We start from the raw sequence: 27,918 nt of genomic DNA, 5'->3' as shown, positions 1-27,918 counted from the left end.
GGTCGGATGTCCGTCGGTGAGATCGGTTTCAGGTGAAGCTAAAACCCACCGAAAACCATTGAAAATCGACGAGATCTCGCCCGATCCAGCCAAGATCCGGTGAGATCTAGCCGGATTTGGCAGAGATTTTGTCAAATTCGATGATTTTTTCCCCCAAATCGTGCTGAGAATCGCTGGATCTGTTGTATTTATGCCGGATCTGATTGTTTTGGTTGACGAAATCAAGCTGAAATCTCGTCGAAAAGCTAGAGAATTTACCAGAATGTTCATGCTCTTTGGGCGGGTCGGGTTTCACGGGTTTTGAAGGAGGGGACTCGAAACCGACCTACCAGCGTCGGGTTTTGGAGCTCGAGACCCGCGTCCGACCACCAGAGCAGTCGAATCGGGTGGAAGCGGGTCGGGTACGGGCGGGTGGCCAGGTGGGTTGGACAACCCTATTTTTAATAGATATATATATATATATATATATGTGAGTTTTTATCTAGAAAATGCATTTTTGGGCGGGTGGCCAGGTGGGTTGGACAACCCTATTTTTAATAGATATATATATATATATATATATGTGAGTTTTTATCTAGAAAATGCATTTTACACCATCACTTTTATAAGAGCATTCTCATCAAAGAATGCAAATATTTTAGTTTTTAACATCTCAAAACACTGCTTTATCTATTTTAACATACCACTTTATACACCCAACATCAAAGTTTCTATTTTTTTGAGCACCTCATTTAAATATTCTTTCTTTATTATTTATTTATCTCTTCCCACCTATATATATATATATATATCTCTCTCTCTTCTTTAAAGTAGGAGCAAAGAAGCCATCAAACACCAAACAGTCCAAATCCAACTACCTCTTCTCAACCTAACAAACCCACACAACCACCACGGCACCACCACCGGAATATTAAAAAAAAAAAAATCAACCACCCCGCCCAAAAACCCAAACTACCATTAGCTGCCACACCCAAACACCAAACCCATCTACCTAACCCACACAACCACCACTGAAATATTAAAAAACAAATCATCCACCCCACCCAAAAACCTAAACTACCATTAGCCACCACATCCAAAAACACCAAACCCACCTTTCTCTCAACCCAACAAACCCACACAGCCACCACCGGAAAATTAAAAAAATAAATAAATAAATAATCAGCCACTCCACCCAAAACCCAAACTACCATTAGCCACCCAAAACCCAAACCCACAAGTACAACCCAAAATCATTTACCACCACCACATCCACCAAACCCATGACCCAAAATCAACATCCACCATCACCACAACTACCAAACCAACCATCACATGCCACCACTGATCTATGTATATATGTGTATGTATATATATATATATATATATTTTAGAGAGTTTGAGCTAGAGGAGAAGAAGAGAAAGCAAGAGAAAAAAGAAGTGAGAAAGAAAGTGATAGATATGGAAATGGGTGGAGGAGAAGAAGAAAGCATTGAGAAAAAAGAGAAAGAAAGAGAAATAAATATTTTTTTAAGAAAAGAAGAGAGAGAATAGAATAAAAAATTAATATTTTTTATAAAATTGTAGCTACAGTAAAAGCATTGTATATGCTAAAAGATGCTAATTTTTTAGCATTTCTGACCCAAAAATGTGCTCCATCAAAGATTGTATATGCCAAAAGTTTTGCAATACTGCTACAATGCAATCTCAAAAATAAGACCGCACTATAGCACTATGCTATAATTTTTTTATTAATTTCTTTCTCTCTCTCTTTTGTGTTGTCTTAAGTCTCTTCTCTCTCCTCTCTCACTTCTCCTCTGTCACTCTCTCTCATGCTCTCCGTCCTTCTCTCCTTTTGGTGTCTCTCTCTCAGGCAAGCCCTCCATAGCTTGCCAAACCGCCGTTATTCTCCAAACCCACATGCTCTCTCCTCGTCTCGAGACTCATATAACTGAGTGACTATTAATGCTGAGTTAGTTTTTAATGGTTTATTTTTCAGGTTAACTGACTCTCACCTTGTATTTTCAGATCTCACGGAGGTCACCTTAAGGCAAAGGGAACAATTTACTTGTCAAATATACGCATGGTCTTTGTTGCAAATAAGCCTGTAGGGAACGTTACTGCTTTTGATATACCCCTGGTATGTAATACTTGTTATTACTTTTGTGCTCCTTTTTTGTCCTCGTTTTATTGCCATGTCTTATAATTTTTTTATTCTTTGAAGTTAAAAGAAGTTGCAATGCACCTAATGACCTCTTTGAAAATAAATACTAACTCTGTAACACATGAACTGGGTCAATGGGCAGTGGAGTAGGTTCAGTGACCTGTAAGCCCAAACTAGTACCTGAAAGTGCATGAACATGGCCCTCACATTTGATGCCTGATTTCTTAATGTAAGTTGGCTTTTTGGTGAAGAAACTGCCTAATGACCTCTTTGAGTTTGCGTTTTCAATTTGGGTGGTTGGTTTTGCTTGGGGCTATATCTTTTACCATTTCAGTTACCTCTTTTCATACCTCCATTCCTATAGCAGCTTAATGGTCATCCCTTTCATATTTGTTAGCTCTAGGATTTGTTTTAAAGTTGGCTGAATATAACATTCCACAGGCTTAGTTTGCCTTTGTTTAAAATCCCTTTTCATCTTTTTTTTCTGTTACCCCATGGTGAAAAATTGTGAAAGTTCAATTGAATGGTGAGCCAACCAGGAGAAAAGATGTGGTTTTAGCTACTAGTATTGCCAACAAGCCAGAGAGGGTGAGGGAGAGATTTTCTATTTAATTTTTTGGGTAGCGAAGTAGATTTTCCATTGTGGTCATTTATTCTAATGCTATATATTTACTATCTTGGCTGCATTAGTAATGACAATGAAATTGCACATTGGATCATATGAAGATGAGGAGTTAGTCAGTGACTCAGTGTTAATTTATATTGGACCATTTTTTACTTGTCAAAATATATATATATATATATATGGACCATTGTTTTAGGAAATGGTTATGGTGATGAAGTTGCATATTGCGCATCTTTTTGATGTAATATGAAGCTTGGTTAAAGTTTGGGCTTCATTCATGACATTGTTTGCTGTCATGCAAATATTGCTATGTTTTTGCTTCAAGCCTTGTAACAGAAAATCTCTTTGCTTGTGGAATTGGGCATGTAATTTGAGGTGTCAGGCTATGTCTATCTACAACCATGTATTGACATTTTACCGATTCATGGATGATTTTGTTTTGCAGCTTTATGTTCACGGTGAAAAATTTAATCAACCTATATTTTTCTGCAACAACATTTCTGGTCAAGTGGAACCTGTAAGTAATCAGTGAGAGTTCTAGACTTGATGGATGTAGACCCTTTCCTATCCTATTTCCAAGATTCTGATTATCTCCTTAATTTAATTTAGGTGGTCCCAGAAAACCAAAACAGGGCACTTTACTCGACTCACTCATTCAAGATTTTGTTCAAGGAAGGTGGCTGTGGAACCTTTGTTCCACTCTTTTTCAATTTGATCTCTTCAGTGAGACAATACAATCAACAGTATAGTTCGGCAACAGAGCCTCGTGTGGATCCTTTGCAAGCAGCACAAACTCCTGTTGATGAAATGATGAGATCCGCGTATGTGAAATGCTCTCTCTTGTATTTTTTTATGTATTCGAGGAATACATGAAGGGATAACTGATTAAAAATCTGTGTCATTTTGCAGATACGTTGATCCCAATGATCCAACAAGAATCTTTTTGCAGCAACCAACAGCTGAGTCTCAACTTAGGAGGCGGACATACCAGTCCCAGCCTGCCGAGCATTCTATTTAATTTAATCTTGTGTGTATAGCATATGATTACATGTTTGAAGAAAATCCTATAAATAAATTAATACTAGTATGATGTGTGACTAAAACTGCATAGAAGCCACTTATTCTCTGTTTCATAATAACAGTACCTTTTGTTCATAATTTTTATTGTTTTGGCAGTGATACTTTTCCTAATTACATCACCTTTCTGTCAAATATAAATAAACTAAAAGGTTGACTCCAACTCACTTTGTGGAGCTTGGCGGTGTTAAAAGATGCACACTATATTTTTATTTTTATTTTTAATTTTTCAGAGCACTCCCAACAAAGCTGTTAAAATGCTAAAAAGTTATATTTTAGCAATGCAAACAACAAAAGCATGATATATCAAAGAGGCTAAAAATTTAGCATCTAAGCTACTGTAAGCTGTCACATTGTAACAGCTTAGAGCATCTTCATCGAGGATTGCAAAAAATTTAGCATTTATTCCCTCAAATCTCAATTTTATAACATATAACATTCCACTTTACAATATCTTTTTTATCAAAACTTCTATTTTTTAATATTTCATTTAAATATTTTTTCTTTATCAATTTTTTATCTTTTTTATTTTTCCAGTCTCTTTCTCTGAGACTCTCTCCTCTGTCTCTCTTTCACACCCAGCGCTGCCGGCCACCATATCCACCCACCCATTTCACAACTACCATATCTACCCACCATCGCGTAACCACAAACAACGGCAAAAAAAAAAAAAAAAAAAAAAAAAAAACACCCTCCTCATCCAAGCCACAAAATCAAAAAATCATCCAAATCAAAGAATCACAACATCACAACAAAGACCCAAAACCACCCCGATCAACCCACAACCCAGCCATCGAAATCAAGAACCCACCAAAATCAATCAAAACTACTGAAATTAAAACTCCCCAATATCAAATTGCAAAATCCACTCACTGAACCACCATAGAGACCCACCACGAACCACCATAGAGACCCACGATCCAGGAAAAACCACCGCAGCCCAGCCACACCCAAGACCCACGAACCGAGATGCACAGAGAAAGGGAAACAGAGAGGCAGAGTGAAAATGAAAGAGTAAGAAGGAGTGGACAGAGAGCACGAGAGAGACAGTGAAAAGGAAAGGAGTGGACGAAGAGCACGAGATCAGCGGCGACATGTGGGTATGGAGATAGCGCAGAGATTGGAGGGTAATCAGATCAAACAGTGGGGATGGAGATAACAGCGATGATGACNTTTTTTTTTTTTTTTTTTTTTTTTTTTTAAGTTTGGAAAGTTTCATTCTTACAAGAACCTAATAAAGTGATGTTGGGGTGTGGATGTGTGGCGTTCATATCATCATGACCTAAATTTAAGCGTGATATGTAACGGGTGGGTGCAATAAGTGAGTGGGGTTTTGTAATTTCGCCTTCAGGGGGCTGACAGCTCTATCATCATCTCGAGACTCATATAACTGAGTGACTATTAATGCTGAGTTAGTTTTTAATGGTTTATTTTTCAGGTTAACTGACTCTCACCTTGTATTTTCAGATCTCACGGAGGTCACCTTAAGGCAAAGGGAACAATTTACTTGTCAAATATACGCATGGTCTTTGTTGCAAATAAGCCTGTAGGGAACGTTACTGCTTTTGATATACCCCTGGTATGTAATACTTGTTATTACTTTTGTGCTCCTTTTTTGTCCTCGTTTTATTGCCATGTCTTATAATTTTTTTATTCTTTGAAGTTAAAAGAAGTTGCAATGCACCTAATGACCTCTTTGAAAATAAATACTAACTCTGTAACACATGAACTGGGTCAATGGGCAGTGGAGTAGGTTCAGTGACCTGTAAGCCCAAACTAGTACCTGAAAGTGCATGAACATGGCCCTCACATTTGATGCCTGATTTCTTAATGTAAGTTGGCTTTTTGGTGAAGAAACTGCCTAATGACCTCTTTGAGTTTGCGTTTTCAATTTGGGTGGTTGGTTTTGCTTGGGGCTATATCTTTTACCATTTCAGTTACCTCTTTTCATACCTCCATTCCTATAGCAGCTTAATGGTCATCCCTTTCATATTTGTTAGCTCTAGGATTTGTTTTAAAGTTGGCTGAATATAACATTCCACAGGCTTAGTTTGCCTTTGTTTAAAATCCCTTTTCATCTTTTTTTTCTGTTACCCCATGGTGAAAAATTGTGAAAGTTCAATTGAATGGTGAGCCAACCAGGAGAAAAGATGTGGTTTTAGCTACTAGTATTGCCAACAAGCCAGAGAGGGTGAGGGAGAGATTTTCTATTTAATTTTTTGGGTAGCGAAGTAGATTTTCCATTGTGGTCATTTATTCTAATGCTATATATTTACTATCTTGGCTGCATTAGTAATGACAATGAAATTGCACATTGGATCATATGAAGATGAGGAGTTAGTCAGTGACTCAGTGTTAATTTATATTGGACCATTTTTTACTTGTCAAAATATATATATATATATATTGGACCATTGTTTTAGGAAATGGTTATGGTGATGAAGTTGCATATTGCGCATCTTTTTGATGTAATATGAAGCTTGGTTAAAGTTTGGGCTTCATTCATGACATTGTTTGCTGTCATGCAAATATTGCTATGTTTTTGCTTCAAGCCTTGTAACAGAAAATCTCTTTGCTTGTGGAATTGGGCATGTAATTTGAGGTGTCAGGCTATGTCTATCTACAACCATGTATTGACATTTTACCGATTCATGGATGATTTTGTTTTGCAGCTTTATGTTCACGGTGAAAAATTTAATCAACCTATATTTTTCTGCAACAACATTTCTGGTCAAGTGGAACCTGTAAGTAATCAGTGAGAGTTCTAGACTTGATGGATGTAGACCCTTTCCTATCCTATTTCCAAGATTCTGATTATCTCCTTAATTTAATTTAGGTGGTCCCAGAAAACCAAAACAGGGCACTTTACTCGACTCACTCATTCAAGATTTTGTTCAAGGAAGGTGGCTGTGGAAAAAAAAAAAAAAAAAAAAAAAAAAAAAAAATCCAGTGTCACTAATTGAATTTCAACCAAGTAATTATCATAATTGAAATCCAACAAAGAAAAAATCATGCTATCAAGCATTGTTGTTTGCAGCTGGGATTGTTATCTGGGGTTTAAAAAGGCCCTCAAAAGGGGCTTACGTGTTCCTTGGTCTAAAGTGTGTGTGTACAAGTTGTGCCAGCAGAAATACTGTTAAGTCTTCTTGGACTTCAACAAAATGAATGTCAGAAAGTCCTGCAATCAAGCTGGTCTGATAAACCCTCATAGAGAAAAATACCCAAAACCATTGTTACATAATTCAAGTCTAAATAAATAAAAAACCATAACCCAATTACTTATGATATGATCTTCTGAGTAAAATAAACTCCATGCTTTAGGCAGCATTGATCATCATTTCTTTGATTTGCTCTATTAAATTTTCAATTCCAACCTCTTGAGAGTGATGAAACTAGCATAGAGCTCAAGATCAAACAAGGAGATTCTAGAATTGGAGTCTAGTTTTGATGAGGGACCTAATTGGCACCATTCAGAAGCTTTTTTTTGGTCATTGACTAGTCTTTGTAAGATGCATAATTTGGCAAATTCAAGATTTTCTAAAATGAGAATTAACTGGCTGTACCAAGCCCATGAGTCTTCTTTTTAATTTTCAAGTCCTTTTTTCTATTCTATTCTCATAGCTTCCTTTAATAGTTCTTCTATTTCTTAAGGCCTTAGATAACCAACCAAATTCATATAGAGATTGAGAGTTTAACAAAACTCTAGCAGCTTTTCTTATAGCTTTGTGGGTGTGGTTGCAGATTGCCTTCTCTTTTCCCCAGTGTAATCTTAGAAACCTAAGCATCCTTGCCTAGGGTTAGAGTTTATGTTTTTTTTTTTTTTAATTATTCAATTCACTGTTTTGATACCAAATAGCCATCAAAAACCTATATCTGTTTATGAACTAACCATCCTAAACCCCTAAAATATCAAACCCAATCCAAGAATCCTATTAAAAACCTAATACAGTGCTGAATTGAAAAAAATTATTAAAAAAAAAAAAAAAAAAAAAAACCCTTCCCTATGTTCATGTTAATTTATTTTTTTTTTTTTTTTTTTTTGGGTTGAGAACTAAGAACTAACTAGAAGGAGTTGTGAAAGAATATAAATTGTCTTATTATATATTTAAATTGAAACAAGAAAAGAAAGCAATGAGATCATCGTTAAGGATATAAAAAGTTTGACATTTCGCATGTTAAGTTAAAAACAATAAGAAAAACCAAAAGTTAGAAGAAGAAACAGACCCAGGGATCTTGTCGACTTCGAATTCGACACCGTCTCTGGCCAAAACAAACAACTCGTTGACGAAAGGAACGGGCATTCCATTTGGGAACAGTTGAGGGTTCACAGCCATAACAACAAAACCAGGAAGATGAAGATCTAAAAAATCGCAAATTTGATACTTTCCGATTTTCCAAGGCTTTTCTGCCCTTCCTCTGTTCCTATAAGTATTACTATTATTTTGATATTTCCAAGGCTTCGCTTCGGTTCTTTTCTTTTTCGTAAATATGAAGCAAACACGCATTTAAAACACGTGTCATGCGCAACACCAAAATTCATTATTTTTAGTGTTCTCTACGAGAAATTATTTGCTCCACCGGGTGCAGGAGTGACGTGGTCCTCTGGTGATACGTACCAATAGAAAGCAGCCACGTATCAAAACAAAAGTTGAGTCAGCTGCAATACCCTAGCCTTTTAAAAACAAATTTCCAAAAATTCTACTTAGCCACTTCACCAAAAATTCTAAAACCCAAAAATTTCCAAACCGCCCAACTCTCTTCTCTCTCCCTCTCTACATCATTGAAATTTTTCTTTGCATGAACAAACTCTAAGATTTTGAACTAACTTTATTCTTGGGTCTAACTTGTTCTGATTTGTTTCCCTCTTTTCCCTTATGACTGAAGTGGTTGTTGGAATCCAATACCCACCATTGCAACTAACCATGATTAATCAAGTTATTTTATAAAGTCTAATTTCACTCTTCAAAGTATTATTTTCCTACTCTGTTCTGTCTTTATGTAGTTTATAATATAGTGCCTTCTACATGTTTGATAAAAAATTCAAGATAAAAAAGTATTTATTTTTATTTTTATTTTTATTTTCTTTCTGTTTACTTTTCCTGACTATGAGTCCTTGTTTTTAACTCTAGATTGCAGGTCTTTCATTTTAGAATGAGTCTTTAATTGAGACCTTAAGTTTAGTATTATAACGTTGCTGGGTTCCTCTCTTTTCTTTTCTTTTTTTCTTTTTTTTTTTTTGCATTTGAATTTTGCTGTTGCTGATGCATTTGAATGTTGTGATGTTTTTAATTATAAATATTAAAGTCAATGAGAAAGGTGTGGAAGATATTAGAGTTAATTAGGAAGGTGTTTTTAATCATAGACAGTTTGGTAATGTTGGGCAGCTTGTTGTTCCCAAGTACATGAATTGTTTTTTAGAAGTGACACTTACTTGTTGAATAGTAGGGCAGTTTGTTGGTAATGTTATTAGAGGGCAATTTCTTATTGAAGTTTAAGTCTTGTTTTGATGAATTGACTCTTCAAAAAATAAGGTGCTCCTTCATCTTAAAAAAAATGAGCACAATGCTAAAATTCTAACATGTTAGAAAGTTTGTTATTGTCCTATCAAGGTATTACTAATTGGAAGAATGTGTTGGAGTATTATTGTGCTTCTACATTTTGTTCTTTAGTGTTTTATTTTTGTTTTCTGCTTGAAACTTTAATGTGTTTCTAAAAGAAGCTTTATTGTATTTGATTGCTAACATTTGAAATTGTATTTAGGAGCATGAAATTTGGACCAATGAGGATACACTAAATGACAATCTTGGAGATGGGACATTTGTTGCTGGTGTTATTGTTGGTAAAGATGCAGAGTGTTTTGGTTTGTTGCTTTGTCTGAGAGAGTATGTTATTCGGGTTCAAGCTTACACGTTTTTAGGCTACTATTTACCATGCAATGGAGTAGAGATGTTTGTATCAGATGTGTAAACTGTCAAGATGTTGAATCAGTGAATGCATTGACAAATGGAAAAAACTACTTCGTTGAGGCAGAATTAATTTTGGTTGATATTAGGCGACTGATGTTAAACTTTGAATCAATTTCCTTTCATGTAGTGTAAAAAAAACTTGTAACTATGCAACTAGTGAGTTGTAAAATTTTCTCAGGAAAAGGAAAAACCTTTGGTAGGGAATTAGAGGAATGTTATTTCTTTTTGTTAGCCATTGTACTGAAAGATATTTAAAAATAAATTAAGTCTTTTGTGTTACAATGGTTATATTCAATCGGATAAATAACATGTGGAACTATACAATTTTTTACTAAAGGATAAGAAGGCATAACAAAAGAAAATATACAAAAAGGAATATAATCTAACATTTCCTATAACTAGGCCTATATTCATTGCCTTCAAAATACAAAAATAACATTTCCTGCCGCTTTCACTCCTCTAATCATTAGTTACTTGATTAATCTTCCAACTTGAGTATTTATCAAAAATCTTCCAAGATAAATACTCATAAGATAACTTCTAAGTCAAATCATTTTTGTCTAGGATTTAGTCCTGGAAAACCATTTGAGAAAGAATTCTACACAAATAGAGATGGACATTTGTCAGTTCTTAGTAACAAGGTGATAACTATTGATACAAATAAATAAACATAACTAATGAAGAATAAAAAATTGAAACAACAAGTATATTTACCTGAATTAAATGAGTCAAGAAATCGTTACTTTGAAGCATGCTCATGAAGTTGAAATTTGGAGAAGTACCGCTCCAATAGGAAAAGGGGTTCTACATTTAAATTAACTCAAGTTTAAATGTTAGATATTTTTTTAAATGAACATTCAATTTCACAAATCAATTATTTATTTATTTTTATTTACTTCTACCTGATTTGGATGTTGAAAATGACTTGAACTAATGGTTGTTGGCATGCCTGAAGGAAGGAATACCATCAAATATTATAAGAGATTAATATGGGATCATTAAAAAAAAAAAAAAAAAAGAGGATGCAAGGGGCTTAGATCATACTTGATTATTATAATTCTCATCCATGGGTACACTAGATGGGTGCATTGGCTGGCAAAGACCTGTACATTGTGGAGCATAGGTTGAGATTTGTGAATTGATGACAGTTGTTCTAAAGATATATAGTTTCAAAGGACAATCATTATTGATAAAGCTAGTAATATTGTTATTTTCATAGGACTTGTGTGCAGCATATGGTACATGAATGACAAATATTCCAAAGGCAATATAGACAAGGTAACATATATAAGAAAAATTGATAAGTGCATACAATAAAGGGCAATAGAAAGAAATTATATTCCTGTAGCTTTGTACAATAAAGATTTACTTGATAATGTGTATCATACAGTGCATCATTTATAAAGAGTAAGCACATTTTTAAATCAAAATACTTGAAAGTCCTCCATATAAAATTGTTTAGAAAAAAAATCAATACCTTTAGGGGCATTGCTAGAGCTTGTTGAAAGTCCTCTTGTTGACAATTGTTCTAAAAAAAGGAGAGAAAATCATGGGCATTACTCACAACAAATAAATATTTGAACCACACTACTAGCATTTTTTTTTTTCCAGTATAAAATTTAAATAAAAGAACAAAGATTTACTTGATCTTGTAACATCTTTTAATGGCTTCCTTTTACACTTCTCCATGTTGCTTTTGAGTCTTGCATTTGTGACTCCTTCAGTCACACACTGGGTGGATCTAATATTGGCTAACTATTGAGAGAGCAATTTGTCTTCTCAACATAATCAAAGACATTATTAGCAACAAACCTATTTTCTTTTTCATCACCATCTCTAGCCACATTTAATTGCTCCATATCTTTTTTAATTAATTCTATCATCTCTTGGACTTTTCTTTTGCACATTTCAGTATGTCGAGTTGTTGCTGCACTTTATGTGAAAATTTCATAAATCGAGCACATTAATTCGTTACGGCGTGAAGTCACGACAACTCATCATTTGCACCTACTGGTTTTACATGATCACATAAAACACTATCTATCTTTGCATCTTTTGTCCATCTTTTCAAAATATAATAAACAAGCAGCTTGGTGACATTTTTCACAATAGGTATTTGCAAAGCACGTCGACATAGTAACCCCAATGTTTCAAACATTTTACAACTTCATGTAACAACATTATTTAAGGAGTTAAATTGGAACAACATGAACCCTCCGACCATCTCCTTCAATAACTTCATAGGTAAAAGACACTCCATCAGAATATACATCTTGGTGTGTGATCCCCAAGGTAGAAGCAATTTCTAACTCAAATCTTTTGAAAAATGTACAAGTATAAATAGATAATGCATGTTCCAAAAATCCACAATTCTTGACTATTTGAGAAGATGTACCTTGTTTGCAATGAAAATCTTCTTCTAACTCTTCCAACCACATATTTTTTGAAAGCTTTCTCATACTCGTGTACAAACTCTGTTAGCCTCATTGTTTTGCACGCCATATGTTGAAAAACATTATTTACACTCTCACTCCTTGATGAAGCTTTCATCCTGGCAGAAAAAATGTTATGACTAAAAACTAAACACCACCTTTCTTGATTTTCATATAAAATGTGAAGCCACTTATTGCCCACCAAATTGTAATCTCTAAGTAAGGCATCCCAAGAAGACTCAAACTCTGATTCTGTCTCACAATTATAAAGAATCTTAATGAATCTACTCTTGAATGCTGGAATCCCATAATGCCTTGGTAAATATTCTGTAGCATTTTTTTGAGATATGCCATAAGCACAAGCAATGACATGCATCAAGAAACACAACTCTTATGGCATTCTTCATTTCTTGACATTGGTTAGTAAAAATTGTCTTTAGTTTTTGATCTCACATTGATTCTAAGAATGTTTCAAACAACCAAGTAAAAGAAACAGCTGTTTCATCCAATAAAAATGCACAGCCAAAAAGTACATTCTTCCAATGATGGTTGACTACTACAAATGGGGCACATATCATATTATACTTGTTAGTTTAGTATGTAATGTCAAAACATATAACATCTCCAAAAGAGTCATAATCAATCCTTGATCTGCCATTTCTCCAAAAAAAATTGTCATTCGATTTTCTTGATCAACATGAATTGCATAAAAAAAACATAGGATCTTCTGCTTGCTTTTGTCTAAAGTGGTAAACTAAACTTTGAGCATCTCCAGCCTCAACATTGATTAACTTCTGCTTGTTCACCACATTATAGCAATCTCGTTTTATAAACCCAACATTTTCAAACCCTCCAGCTTCCTCAACTAAATAGGAATATGTGCTTATTACTCTTATACCTGCTTTCTTGAAAGTTTTTATAACACCTAGCTGAGCATCAGTTATTTTTCGATTCGACCTTAGAAATGGCCTTTCTTCTGGATTTGCAAGCTCATGACTATGAGTAGGATTGAAGTGACTAACCTTCCACTCACCATTTGTCACTGTAAACTGGATACTAGCTTCACAACTAGTGCTAGTTTGTAATTTTTTGAACTTCTTGTCATCCAAATTGTCACTATCTCATGGGAATCCTTCTTTTGAACACACATAGTCTTGTTGTCTTACAACTTTTTTTGCATATCTGAGTTTTTTTTTTTCCGAACACTAAACCTAATTCGTATGGCATAGTCATTGTACAATTTATATGCTTCATCCTTACTATGCACCACTATTCCAAGCATAGGTACATTTTTGACAAAATAAATGCCTATGTAAGCTGACGACTTGAGGAGTCGTCGGCGTCGCAAAGATGGACGAACCCTTCAAGTGACGGGCGTCTCTCTCTCTAGAAATCGACGGGTGCGACCCTTGCACTGACCAACGAAGACCTTTGGAGCAGTAGATGACCTTAGACCAATAGAAGAAAAAGCCGACGGGTCCAGCATGGCCTTGCGTGATCCTCATGATTACTCATATAAGGAAATATCTTGCATAACACGCACAAAAACCCACTACTGATCCATATCTTCTTCATACGAAAAGACACCCTAAAATCTTGGAAACCCTAAGTATCAAATCTCCTTTACTAGGAAAGATCCCTACTTTGAAGGGATCCCAATTTGCCACTCATCACTATATAAACACCAAACCTCCTCTTTTCTCAGGTACGCAAAAAATCCCCAACTCTCTTACTATAGAGTTCTTAGAGATTTCTCATTTGCTAACTTGACATTCGGAGGGTTCTTGGTCGATACCACACCGGTGCCTTTTGTTTGGTCCTTGTGTTTTTATTCCACGAGTAGCCTACAACTCACTGACAATTTCAGCACATCATCAGTTTCAATATCTTCAACACCTTCCTTATTGACTTGAATATCTATGATTAAAAACACCACAACATTCAAATGCATTAGCAACAAAAACATTCAAAATGCAACAAAAAAAGAAGGAAGAAAAAGAAAAAAGAATAAGAAAAAAGAGGAACCTAGCAACGTTATAATATTGAACTTAAGGTCTCAGTTAAAGACTCATTCTAAAATAAAAGACCTGCAATCTAGAGTTAAAAATAAGGGCTCATAGTTAGGAAAACTATATAGAAAGAAAATAAAAATAAAAAGTTCATTCTTTTAATACTTTTTTTTTTTTTTAATCTTGGGCTTTTTATCAAACATATAGAAGGCACTGTATTATTAACTACATAGAGACTAAATAGAGCAAGAAAATAATACTTTGAAGAGTGAAATGAGACTTTGTAACATACCTTGATTAGTCATGGTTAGTTGCAATGGTAAGCATTAGATTCTAGCAACCACTTCAGTCATAGGGGAAAAGAGGGAAACAAGCCTAAACAAGTTAAACCCAAGAACAAAGTTAGTTCAAAATCTCATAGAGCTTGTTCATGCAAAGAAAAATTTCTTCAATGATGTAGGGAGGGAGAGAGAAGAGAGTTGGGCGATGTGGAAATTTTTGGGTTTTAGAATTTTTGGTGAAGCGGCTAAGTAGAATTAGAAGTGAAAGTGTATTTCAGCATTTGTTTTTAAAAGGCTGGAGTATTGCAATAGCTGTGCTCGCTGACTCAGCTTTTGTTTTAATACATGGCTGCTTTCTATTGGTACATATCACCAGGAGGACCATGTCACTCCTCCACCGGGGATGAGCAAATAATTTCTCGTTCTCCACAGCCTTCTCCATAGCCCAAATCTCAAATTCTACTTTAAATGAATTGTACACATGGGTAATACAGAAAAAAATTTAAAAAGAAAAAATGTCCCCAAGTCTAAACTTTTTTTCCCCCAAAGTTTTTTAGCCTTTTATAAAAAATAAAAAATAAAATAGTCAAGTCCAAAAATCTTTTTAAAGGAAAAAAAGAAGTTTAAACTCTATATATATATATATATATTTTGGGTTAGAAAAGAGCATATCATAAAATAGCTACAAGTAACAATTCTATTGCAACAAACTCTTTCCTTATCTAGGGTTAGAAATTTTTCCACCATAGGCAATGGATCATTAAAAAGAAGAAGTTATAGTATTAGAGTTTCCAAGTTTAGATAAAACATCTACACAAACAATTGGCTTCTTTGAATATGTGTTTACGTAGGGGAAGGTGGGAAGAGGTTTAAAAGATAGGTTAGTCGAGCTACTGTTCATTAAGACATTTTTTTTTTTTTTTTAAGAAACTTGTTTGTAAGGACCTGGTTTAGGTCCTTAACCCAAAGATTGGTGCACTCAGGCCTATAAAGCCTAAAACAATAAATTTGTAAAGAATGGGTTGGAAAAACTGGGGTTTAATGAATCAGACAAATACCAAAGTAGATTCAGATGGCAAGAGAATAAGAATAAACACGTTTATGCTAAAGAAAGTCGTCCTCGGCAAAGTTTGAGGAGATCAGTTCTTATATATTTCTCTCAGGTTGGATTACAGGATCAGTTCTTGATGCTACAATCTTTTTTCTCTTAGTTTTCTGATCCTCCTCTTTCTCAGGGGTTCCTTATGTTATATATCTCTCCTTGATTGATCTTGGCCCTCCATTTTTTGACCATCCAAGCTATTACTTGAGTGCTTGTCTCATCGGACACCCTCTTTGGCCCTCTATGAGTTAGGATAGTCAAGGCAGCACTATTCAAGGGTCTTCTCCACATAAATGCGGTCAAAAAATTAGCTGCAGAACATTCAATGCGGTGGCAGCAGCTTTTCCTTAGATATTTTAAGCTTCCATCCCTCATGTATGCTCATAATACATGCCCCTATCAGTAGAACGTCCTGGAAGGTCTCCTTAAATGATAAGATATATATTTGGTCCATGCTTTGCTCATTCGAGGAGATAATCCTTCTCGGACCACCTTTCCTAATCTTTTCGTTTGCATCTTACTCATGGGCTTCTAAACTAAACATCCCCACTACTGTTTATTCGTCCTCAGACCAATCAATGTCCTCGGCTAAGGCCTCAAAGCCCAATATACAATTTTGGGCCCTTATCCCTACAATAGCCCCTCAAAACTTCAGTTTTTCCCTTTTATCCGAGGAGAAAAAGTGGGGTTTTGATTTGTTAAAATTTAAGGTCACTCATTTCTTTGGATTACACGTGTGAGAGTACTGTTTTGCGCGCCCCATAACCGTTACTGGGGCTTTGGAGCCTGCGATGTGTCATTAATTGCTCCAGGCAACACTTTACTTACCGCATCCAACGGTGAGGCGCAGATCCTGCGGTTGACATTTCTCCTTGAATTTTGAGCGGGATAACTCCCACTCAACCCCATCCCCTATATAAGGGACCCAGGGAAATCATTTTCCCTCATTTCACAAGTTCTCAAGCTCTCAGAGATTCCTAGCTCTCAAATCTTCAACTCCTCTTAAACCTTCAAGATTCCTTGATCCTCTCCTTTTGAAATTTGAACCTCTGAGAAGCACCAGAGGCACCACAAGTGTTGATTTTCGTAAGTTTCTTCTTTTCTTAGGTTCATTTCTTCTTGGCCGGTCTCCTCAGCCTTCCAATTCATATTCTTTCCCTTAAAACTTCATTCGTTTCCTTGTAGTTTGTCCAAATGGGTAGATTTAAGCACCTTGTAGACTCCACTACAAAAATTGAGGCCTTTAAGGCGTTGCTCTGCGGTATTGTGATCCAGACCAACTATTAACATATAGAGAAGAAGGGGGAAGTCATCATTCCCATGATAGCTTTTATAGAAGGAGGAATGACGCTCACTATGGGAAGAGTAACCTGAGACTATCTCATTAGCCATAGGTTGTGTCATCAACAGTGCACACCCAACCTCTTTAGGGTCTTAGGTAGCGTCGATGCTCTAAACGAGCATCTGGTTTGGGGCTCACCTAGCATGATGTGGTCCATATGTACGAGTACCATTCACTCTCTTACGCGAGGTTTTACCTTAAGTCCAGATCACCTATTGTTAGGCTCGACTCATTCCTTCCCAAATCTAATAAGGATATAAAAGATGATTACCTGATAACTTCAGGAGCGTGGCATGATGGCCTTCACTGCCCCGCCTGAAAGGGAGAGCCAGGTGAGACACCTTAGAGTTAGATTCCTTAGCAAGAGATTTAGACCTTTTGACCCTAACTATGTTATTATTTCTCCTTCGTTTTGCTTTCTCTGATGATGGATTTTGACTCTTTAACCATGTTTTGCTCCTTGGCTATTTTTGCAGACAAGAGACAAGTAGCGCCCAGGCTTAGTCTAACTAACATTGCAACTCTCAACTATTTGCTGAAGTCCGAGATCTTCATAAGTGAGGATAGGTAGTTGCGAGCCATCCACTTGATCTTGGGCTTCAAGCCCATCTCGGAGATATATCAAGAAATAGGCCACGCCATAAGAGCAGGTGACCTGCGGTTGGCTCAGATTGATGTGTCATGCCCAAACTTGCTAGCCCAAAAAGACCTTCCTCCGGTCATACTGCCCCTTCAACGGGTTCTACCTGAAGTAGTAGTAACACCAAAGGAGGAGGCTGCCTCTTCACACTTATCATTCGAGGAGGAGATAGACAAATTTCACTTTGAAGAAGAGAAGACTCAACGGGCTTAAGTAGTTCACATCTCAGACGCTGAGTATAAGCCTGACAGGCATTCAGGTGTTCACGCCCTGTAACTAGTGATTGCCCGTCCAGATAGCATCTTTGAAGAGGAAGACGAGATGGCATTGAACTAGGGGTACAAGAGCCTAAAGGAGCTCATGGCCACAAGGAACAAGGGGTCAACTTCGAAAAAAGTCCCCAAGTCCTAAGTTCCTCCCACTCTTCCATCTCCTCCCCCTTTACTCCCTACCAACCTCGGATTGTGCGCTAATCTAAATCTAAAGAAGAAGAGGCCAGTGCAGGATCTTAAGGAAGGGGAGGTGGCCCCTCAGAAGGGTACCAAACAACAGAAAGTGGCCAAAAACCCTAGGAATAAGAGGTCCACTTTTGTGGACAGCTGGGAGGAGAAAACTGTGGCCGAGGTGCACTTTCAGTAATGCACCTGGTCTCCTCGGCTAGAGGTTGATGGGGCTGCCATCCCTTGGAACGCTTCTGTCAGGGATTTCCAAAGAGGTCACTCTGCATATATAGTTGAGGCCTTAGAGCAGCCACTTCTTTTACCCAAGGATATGGATGCTGTAAGGAAGCTAAAGTAGCAAGACCTCTTAATGTCCCTAAAAAGGGACCTTGCCATGGTAGGTTCACAGCCACATACTTTTTATTTATTTATGTACTAATAAGTTTTTTTCTCTCTCTTTTGTTCACGTGGGGTTGCTATATTGTTTTTGTACAGATCACCAGGAGGTCTTTATGGCCGAGGAATAGGTCAAGGAGGCCCGAAACGATGTTAAGAACGAGGTCTAACTCAATCTCGATATTGAAAAGGCCTTGGGGGCCATGAAGGAGGAAAACAAGAAACTACTCTCCAAGCTGACTGTCGAGGAGAGTGAAAGAAAGAGTGCTCAGACGGGATTAAAGAATGCCAAGACTCAAGCTAAGGACTAGCGCAAGTTGCTTTATCAGACTGAGATAGAGCTAGCCACTTCAAGGCAACTTGTGTTGGAGTTGAAGGCAGAATTTTAGAAGGCTAAGGAGGTAGCTCAGTTGGCTAAGGAGGCATCAGAGGCTAAAAAACAAGCATCCTACACCCTCAGCGTGGAAGAAACACAAGCCAGGCTAACTGAGGAGCTAGCCGAGGTATGAAGGGATTATTGCGATGCAACATGGGCAGAAGCCCTTAACATTGCAGGAGTTCCTGCAAACTCGGAGTGGAGGCAATCGAGGAAAGTATACTACCACCCCGAGATCTGTGAAATCCTGGTTGGCCTCCCATCTCTCTTTGCCATTACTCCTGAGTCTTTAGTGCAGCCCCTAACTGCACAGGCTACTCTCCCCCTCTTTGAGACTTTAAAAGGATCCAGCCAAGTTGGTGATCAAGGTCAAGGGGCTGAGGGGGCCAAAGACAAATGTAAGGGCAAGGACATTAAGCCCCCCTTACAGGCTAAGGATGCTGTTAAGGCCAAAGTAAAGGAGATAGAGGTCAAGACCAAAGAGAATGATCCTCAGGCCAAGGATGTCCCTACCTCCCAGTCGAGCCAAAAAGAAGACCCCCCAAGGCCAAGAAGTAGCACTTAGGACTTAATTTGAAGTTTCTTTTGCTTTTGTTTGTTTGTTTTTTTTTTTTTTTTTTTTTTTTTTTTTTTTTTTCATGAGCTTGGATATAAAAACTAAAAAGGTGTCGAGGAGAATTCTAACTCTTGTAGTTTAAGATTTAGGCTTCATTCTTTCAAAATCAATAGGGATCTCTTGATTGACTATGGCGGAGGTTGAAAACCTTCTTTTGATCCAAAAAAAAAAATTAAGATGTTGTTTTTTAGAGATCTTATCCCTACTTCAAATATCTAATTCTAAACCTTAGCAACGATTTCTTAAACGAGGCTTTTGCTAAAAACTTGTCAGAAATAAGCTTATCTATTAGCAATTTCCTTTGAGCAACTACAATTTTGAATTTTCTTGAACAAGTTGGTTAATATTTGCTTGTGGNGACCCCGAACCATGTGATAATGTTTTTCCAAACAAATTTCTTGGCATCCACATCCCTGATATTTGCTAAGAACTCAGCTTCAACCCACTTAGTGAAGTAGTCCGTGCCAACTAGCAAGTATCTCTTATTTCTTGTTGCCTTGGGGAAAGTACTTACAATGTCTAAGTCCCATTGAGCAAATGACCAAGGGTTAGACAGAGGATTAAGGACTCCTCCCAGTTAGTGTATGTTTGGTGCGAACCTTTAACATTGGTCGCACTTCCTTACATATTCCTGTGCTGCTTTTTGCATGTTTGGCCACCAATAGCCTTAAGTAATGGCTCTGTGCGACAAAGATCTACCTCCAGTGTGGCTTCTACAAATTCCTTCATGTAAGTCCTCAAGGAGTAATTCTATTGCCTCGGGGTGTATGCATAGCAGGTATGGCCCAAAAAAAGAGTGTTTATATAATTTTTGGTCCTCGAACAACCAGAACCGAGAAGTCTTTCTTCGTACCTTATCAGCTTCTGATTTCCCCTCGGGTAGGATATCCTCCTTCAAGAATAGTACTATAGAGTCCATCCAGCTAGGCCTTACTCTAACTTGGTGAACATGGACCACCTCTCTTTTCACCTCTGTGGGCTTGTTCAAATCCTCTACAAGGATGACCTGAGGCAAGCTCTGTGCCAAGAAGGTTGCAAGTGTGGCTAAGGAATCAGCATGTGTGTTTCCACTTCTAGGGATTTGCAATAAGTTGAAAGATTCGAATCCTGATTGCAGGTGTTTAATTTGACTTAAGTACCCTTGCATTCTTCCATTTCTCGCTTCAAACTCTTTTTTCACTTGACCAACGACTAATCTTAAGTCTGAGAACATCTCTACTGCCTTTCCACCTATTCTTTGAACCATGGTCATTTCCATTAGTAGAGCCTCATATTCAGCTTCGTTATTTGTGGCAGAGAAGTCTAACCTCAATGATTTCTCAATAGTAATCTTTTTGGGGGATATTAGAACTAGCCCTACTTCGAATCCCTTCTAATTTGCTACACCATCAACGTACACTTTCCAGGATAAGGGATATTGTTAGGAGACCATGTCAACCGATTTTCCATCCATGCTGTGCTTCTCTGTTTCTAATTTTAATGGGGATTCAGCAAACTCGGCTACCAAATTCACAAGGACTTAACCCTTGATAGAGGTATGATGCATGTATTTGATGTCAAAAGCTCCTAGGATTGTGCCCCATTTAGCAATCTTTCTCGTGTAATCAACATTTCAGAGTAGAGTTTTGAGCAGGCGCTGATTTAGGATAACTACTGTGTGTGCCTGGAAGTAATGGGGGACTTTACATGTAGCATGTATCACTGCCAAAATGGCTTTCTCCAATGGTAGATAACAGATCTCACCTTTATGTAGTGACTTGCTCACATAATAAACTAGCATTTGTATGTCGCTATTAACTTGTACCAAGACCAAGCTTATAGCATGAGGGGCCACAACAATATAAGCAAATTGAACCGCATCCATCTCAGGATTGGACATGATAGGTGGCCGAGAGAGATAATCCTTAAGTTGTTGGAAGGCTAAAGCACACTCCTCGATCCACTCAAATCCCTTCCACTTGTTCATCAATAGGAAAAAGGGTCTGCATCTATCCCCTGACTGAGAGATAAACCGATTCAAGGTAGCAGTCATTCTGGTAAGCTTTTGGACTTCCTTGGGATTCTGTGGTGGTTGTAAACTATTGATTGCCTTAATTTGGTTGTGGTTAACTTCAATTCCGCGATATGTAACCATGTACCGCAAAAACGTCCCTGATCCGACCTTGAAAGAATATTTAGAAGCATTGAGTCGCAGTTTGTGTTTCCTTAGAATTTCAAAAATGTTCCCAGTGTCTCCTACATGCTCGGACACCATCTTACTCTTCACCACCATATCATCTATATAGACCTTAATACTCTTGCCCAACTATGGTTCAAATATCCTAGTCATCATCCTTTGATAGGTAGACCCAGCGTTTTTCAAACCGAAATGTATCACCTTGTAATGGTAGTTTCCAGTGGGAGTGACAAAAGCTATCTTTTCTTGGTCATCCAGGGCTAGCGATATCTGGTGGTATCCTTGAAAGGTATCTAAGAAGCTTATCTAAGGATGGCCTACAATTGCGTCCACCAACTAATCTATCTTAAGCATAAGGAAGGGATCCTTTGGGCAAGCCTTATTTAGATCTGTGAAGTTCACACACACACGCCACTTCCCACTCTTCTTCTTCACCACCACAGTGTTGGCTAGCCACTCAGGGTAGAAAACCTTCTTGATAGCCCTTGCCTGCTTGAGCTTCTTCACCTCATCTCTGATAGCATCAAAGTGATCCTTGGACAAACACCAAAGTGGTTGCTTCTATGGGGTGACAGATGGATTAACATTTAAATGATGGCAGATGAAGCTCGGATCCACCCCAGGGCTTCGTAAGCGTTCCATGCAAACAACATTTCTCTTAAGAAACTCTATCAATTCTTCCTTCTCTAGAGGAGGCAGCTGAGCTCTGATCAGAAAAAACTTCTCTGGATCATCACCTACAACAACCGTTTCTAAATCTTCACATTTCGCCCCCTCGGCTAATCCATTGACAGGCAACTCCGAAACTTTTAATTGCTATAAGCCCCTTTTAGCAAAGGCTGAGGACTCAACTTCAAGCTAATGTAAGATGACAGCCACCAGGCACTACCTAACCGTGGGTTGACTCCTAATAATCTCTTTAATTTGGCCGCTCGACGGGTATTTTACCTTTTGGTGCAGGGTAAAAGAGACAGCTGTTAACGTATGAAGCCAATGCCTGACCACAATGGTTGTGTAGGGAGAATAAGCATCCACCACGATGAAGTTCACCTCTACCACTTTTGAACCAGCCTGCACGGATAGTCTAATCTAGCCGCTCAAAATGACAACCTTCCCATCAAAACTCACTAAGGGTAAATCGTAGGCTGTTAAGTCCTCGAGTCTAAGTTCAGCCCCTTATACAAGTTGGGGTACATTATCTCAGCACCACTGCCTTGGTCCACCATCACCCTCTTCACATCATACCCCCTAATCCTGACTGTGACCACCAAAGCGTCATCATGGGGCTGTATGGTTCCAATCTTATCCTCATTCAAAAAACTTAGTATCAGTTGGATATCCATTCTAGCCTTCTTCGGCTCCGGATTGGTGTCCTCAGCGGACAGTCGAGCCACAGACATCACTCTGGAAGGACAAGAATCGATCCTTCCTAGAGTGGCAAAGATGACATTTATCATACCTAAATGAGGCCTTGAAGAAGCATCTCTCCGGGGTTCTGGATTTGCTTGTCCCTGTAGACCACTAGAATGATGCAAAAACTGCTTCAATTTTCCCTCTCAAACCAGTTGGTCCAGATGATCCCACAAATTCCTATAGTTCTTAGTAGTGTGTCCCTGGTCCTAGTGGTACTGGCAGTAAAGGTTTTGATTGCGCCTGATGGGGTTTCCTGCCATCTTATTTGGCCACTTGAAGAATGGCTCATTTTTTGATCTTCTATAGAACCTGGTGCACCGGTTCTCGAAACACCGCATTAACTACCTGAGTATTGACAAGCCCTGGCTGCTCAGCAAAGTCCCTCTGAGGTCAATTATTATTGTATCTGTTCGACCTGAAATCCTTCCTTTCTTGAGGGATAATCTTAGCCTTGCCTTTCCCTTGTCTTCCTCAACCCTTTTATACTTGTTAATCTGGTCTATGAGTTGGTGCACGCTGGTGACGGGTTTTCCCGTCAAAAACTTCCTTAAATTGTGCTCGGTTGGGAGGGCAACCTTGAAAGTACTAATGGCCACATCATCAAAGTCACCATCTATCTCATTTACATTTCCTAGTATCTGTCTGAGTACGTTTTTAAGGGTTTCCCTTCTCGCATGGACAAGGATAGTAGGGAATCTAAGGGCTGAGGAACTCTGTTACAAGTAATAAAACGAGAGCCAAATGTTTGGGTGAGCTCCTTGAAGGAATCTATGGAACTCGTCCTTATGCCATCGAACCATCTCATTGCCACGGGTCCTAGACTAGAGGGGAACACCTTACACATCAAGGCTTCGTCCTTGGAATGGATAACCATTCTTTGGTTGAAATGACTCACATGCTCTACAGGATCTGTTCGACCATTATAGATGGTGAACGTTGGCTGATTAAATCGCCAAGGAAGTCTTGTCCCTTCAATCCTATGCGTGAAGGGTGATTTGAAAATCTGGTTCAACGTCTTGCTCATAGCGTCATTTCCTAGGCCTTTGCGAGGTGGGCTCTTATACCTACGTTTGTGATAGTGCTCCTCATCGTAGGAGAAAGACTTGCTGGGTGGGGTCCTTGACCTTCATCTATAACTGGCATCCTCTCTATCATTAGAGGAAACGTCGGAGTTGGAGGGAGGTTTGCTTTCGCTGTGCATGGCGCAACTTTCTCTTCAGATGGTCAACCTCCAGTTGCAGGGCTCTAGTATCCTTCTCATGAGAGAGATGGCTCTTACCCCAGGACTGACTCCTATTGGTCTAGGTAGTATGCACACTCCCTTCCCGATTCCTTTTACGCTCAAGGTTGACAAAAGGATTTTCATGTTGAGACCCTATGGATTCTGCCTGGTGTGGACCTGAACCTACCATGGTTGAACGCTTAACTCACTGAAGCACCAAAATTTTTTCCCCACAGACGGTGCCAATTGTAAGGACCTGGTTTGAGTCCTTAGCCTAAAGGTTGGTGGACTTAGGCCCAAAAAGCCCAAAACAATAAATTTGTAGAGAATGAGTTGGAAAAATTGGGGTTTAATGAATCAGACAAATACCAAAGTAGATTTAGATGGCAAGTGAATAAGAATAAACACGTTTATGCTAAAGAAAGTCATCCTCGGCAAAGTTCGAGGAGATCAGTACTTATATATTTCTCTCAGGTTGGATTACAGGATTAATTCTTGATGCTACAGTCTTTTTTCTCTTAGTTTTCTGATCCCCCTCTTTCTCAGGGGTTCCTTATGTTATATATCTCCCCTTAATTGATCTTGGCCCTCCATTTGTTGATCATCCAAGCTATTACTTGAGTGCTTGTCTCATCGGACACCCTCTCTGGCCCTTTGTGAGTTGGGATAGCCATGACAACACTGTTTAGGGGTCTTTTCCACATAAATGCGGCCAGAAAATTAGCTGTAGAATATTCAATGCGGTGGCAACAGCTTTTCCTTAGATATTTTGAGCTTCCATCCCTCATGTACGCTCATAATACATGTCCCTATCGGTCGAACATCTTGGAAGGTCTCCTTGAATGATAAGATATATATTTGATTCGTGCTTTACTCATCTGAGGAGATAATCATTCTCGGACCACCTTTCCCAATCTTTCCGTTTGCATCTTACTTATGGGCTTCTGAACTTAACATCCCCACTACTGTTTATTCGTCCTCGGACTAATCAACGTCCTTGGCTAAGGTCCCAAAGCCTAATATACAATTTTGGGCCTTTATCTCTACACTGTTCATTAGGACTTAAGTTTGAATATAATGATAGTTTTGTAGATAAAAACATCGATATGAATACAAATCACTTTATACTTCATCAATCATAATTTTTCATGTATTCTTTTTTACTTTACTTGTAAAATAAAACCAAATTTTAAATTAGGAAAAAAAAATAAAAGACATGTTATAACATAAATTTTTTTTAAATAGTTTATATCTCATTAGTTACACTGGAGGAGGAGGGATTTGGAACCTAAATATCATAAACAACCCAAGAGATGGTGACCAATTAAGCTACAAGAATCTTGGCTATCATACTATAATTGAAACCTTTGGAATCCTATCTCCTCTTTCATAGATGCCTAGTGGTAAATCACCATTATTTATCCCCACACATTTTCCAAGCGGTATGAGTTTTTTTCCACGAGCATTTAAATGCAAAATGTGAAGTTCATTACATCCTTATTCATTGTATCCTAAACAACCATAGGCATAGGTTAATTTGTCATGTTGCTTCTTGGTACAAAGAAGCTTGATTTCATGGATCTAATGATGACCACTTCCACTCTTTCCCTAACGAATCTTCTCCAAATCATGGCTTTGATTGAGGAAAAATCAACCTCTATGAATCGACCACCTAAATTTCCTATTTTGGCTAGGTTGGCCCTCGACTAGTAGTTTGATAGGAGGCCATGAGCTTGGATATAAAAACTAAAAAGGTGTCGAGGAGAATTCTAACTCTTGTAGTTTAAGATTTAGGCTTCATTCTTTCAAAATCAATAGGGATCTCTTGATTGACTATGGCGGAGGTTGAAAACCTTCTTTTGATCCAAAAAAAAAAATTAAGATGTTGTTTTTTAGAGATCTTATCCCTACTTCAAATATCTAATTCTAAACCTTAGCAACGATTTCTTAAACGAGGCTTTTGCTAAAAACTTGTCAGAAATAAGCTTATCTATTAGCAATTTCCTTTGAGCAACTACAATTTTGAATTTTCTTGAACAAGTTGGTTAATATTTGCTTGTGGTGTCTTGCCTGAGGAACCGGGGGGGGGGGGGTGGTTAGGTCATTATCTTGCATTGGTGGTTTATGATTATGTAGTGGGACTAGATAAAGTTGAGTTTTGGTAATATTGGAGGGCAAATATATAGGTGGTAGCCAACATAGTGAGGGGTAAAAGCCTTGTGATAGAGAGGAAGAATGACTCACTTTGAGGTGACACCTTCAAAGGGGCTTTAGTAGAGAGATGGAGACATACAAGATGTAGACTATCTTGCTACTTTGGGTTTTATACTTTTATAGACTTGAGATTGGATTATGTAAGTTTGTAAATAAATTTATAAAATATTAAAATTTTATTTTTAATTATTGATAATCTAAATAGTCCACTTCTAATTAAAAAGAAATATAAAATTTTAAATAATATAGTGTTTGTGAATATAATTTTTATTATTATATAAAAGAAAACTGTGGGAGGGAGTAACCCAAGGGCAAAAGGACATAATCGATGGGCTACCTGAGATGTCAGATGTGCCTTGTTGTTCGTCAGTTTAGGCCCATTCAAGGTAAGATAGCCAAAAAACCAAGGGCCGAGTAGGGAATGGTTCGCTTGAGGAGCCTTAGGAGCATGCCCTCCTCGGGAGATCGGGGTCTAGCTCCAGAGCCCCTAAGGCAATTGCCGAGGAAGGAAGTAGAATGGAGTAAGTGAAAGCAGGATATATCTTCTTGGAGAAGTGCCCATCACCTCTGCATGTAATACTCTTTGCCAAACCACCCCATTGCATTAAATGGAGAATAATCCCTGAACAGTACCTGCATAGCTTTCACAGCCTGCTCTACCACCACTAGCAAGGCAGTGATGGGACAAGTATCCAAAGCCAAATTTGAGGGACGTCCAAGTGGAAGGCCAGGATGCACTCCCTCCTACTATATATAAAAAAACAAGTCCCCCTATCTGGGGAGAGAGGAAAAAAACATTGGAGAAGAAGTTTCTAGAAAGAGATAGAGAGTGAAGTACAGTAATTGTTGAATAATTGTGTTGTAATTCAAGTTCCTTGGACTGACTGAGAAAGATCTTTTTATACCAAAACTTCGTTCCTTAGCTTTTTCTTAAAATATATTCTTGGCCTTACTTATCCTTTCATTAGCCTTGCTAAGGTATTTCTACTTAAGCTTGGGTTGTTGACCCTGACCATCCACCTCTTCCAAATTAGTTTTATTTGGCTTATACTAATAGCAGGGCCCTCAAATCATTAGGTTGGGCCTATTGCCAGCAATTTGTGCCCCCTACAAAAATTATTCAATGTAATCAATTAAAATAATATAAATTCAACTATAATTTATTTATTAATTATTAACATATATTTGTGAAATGGTAAAATTTTTTTGTCATTGTATTAACAAGTTAATCAATTAGTTCGTGAACAAGTTCGATCATGTTTGCAATAAATATACTTTTAAAAGGTGTGAAAATTTTCCTTTGAACTTGTCTCTACAAAAGATGATTTTAAATTCATTTTTCACAAGTTCCACTTTGGCGAATACAAATCTTCTGTATCACTTTTTGTAAACCACTCTATATTCCACTAATCACTACTTACCATGTTTTGATTTTATTTTCCTTATAA

General features: G+C 37.8%; 2 protein-coding genes and 1 long non-coding RNA gene across 3 annotated transcripts; 2 read left to right on the top strand and 1 right to left on the bottom strand.

Annotated features, from left to right (window-relative positions):
• The first annotated feature begins 1,978 nt into the window (after positions 1 to 1,978).
• LOC111985639 (uncharacterized) lies at positions 1,979 to 3,926 on the top strand. The gene is made up of 4 exons (XM_024017291.2): positions 1,979 to 2,119; positions 3,214 to 3,285; positions 3,378 to 3,589; positions 3,678 to 3,926. The coding sequence occupies exons 1-4, from the start codon at positions 2,063 to 2,065 to the stop codon at positions 3,784 to 3,786; spliced, it is 450 nt and encodes a 149-aa protein (XP_023873059.2). The 5' UTR covers positions 1,979 to 2,062; the 3' UTR covers positions 3,787 to 3,926.
• Positions 3,927 to 5,281: 1,355 nt separating this feature from the next.
• Positions 5,282 to 6,760, top strand: LOC136070812 (uncharacterized). Its single transcript, XR_010632059.1, has 3 exons — positions 5,282 to 5,424; positions 6,518 to 6,589; positions 6,682 to 6,760. It is a non-coding gene; the product is annotated as an uncharacterized LOC136070812 (long non-coding RNA).
• A 13,306-nt stretch (positions 6,761 to 20,066) lies between these two features.
• LOC136070809 (uncharacterized) lies at positions 20,067 to 21,717 on the bottom strand. The gene is made up of 3 exons (XM_065781256.1): positions 21,189 to 21,717; positions 20,299 to 20,747; positions 20,067 to 20,195 (listed from the first exon to the last, which is right to left on the bottom strand). The coding sequence occupies exons 1-3, from the start codon at positions 21,715 to 21,717 to the stop codon at positions 20,067 to 20,069; spliced, it is 1,107 nt and encodes a 368-aa protein (XP_065637328.1).
• Between the last annotated feature and the right edge of the window lie 6,201 nt (positions 21,718 to 27,918).

The sequence above is a fragment of the Quercus suber genome, unplaced genomic scaffold (assembly GCF_002906115.3).
Source record: "Quercus suber isolate HL8 unplaced genomic scaffold, Cork oak 2.0 scaffold_261, whole genome shotgun sequence".
Classification (NCBI taxonomy): Eukaryota; Viridiplantae; Streptophyta; class Magnoliopsida; order Fagales; family Fagaceae; genus Quercus; species Quercus suber.
Note: the sequence above shows the minus strand (reverse complement) of the source record. Positions and strands in the feature narration are given on the sequence as shown.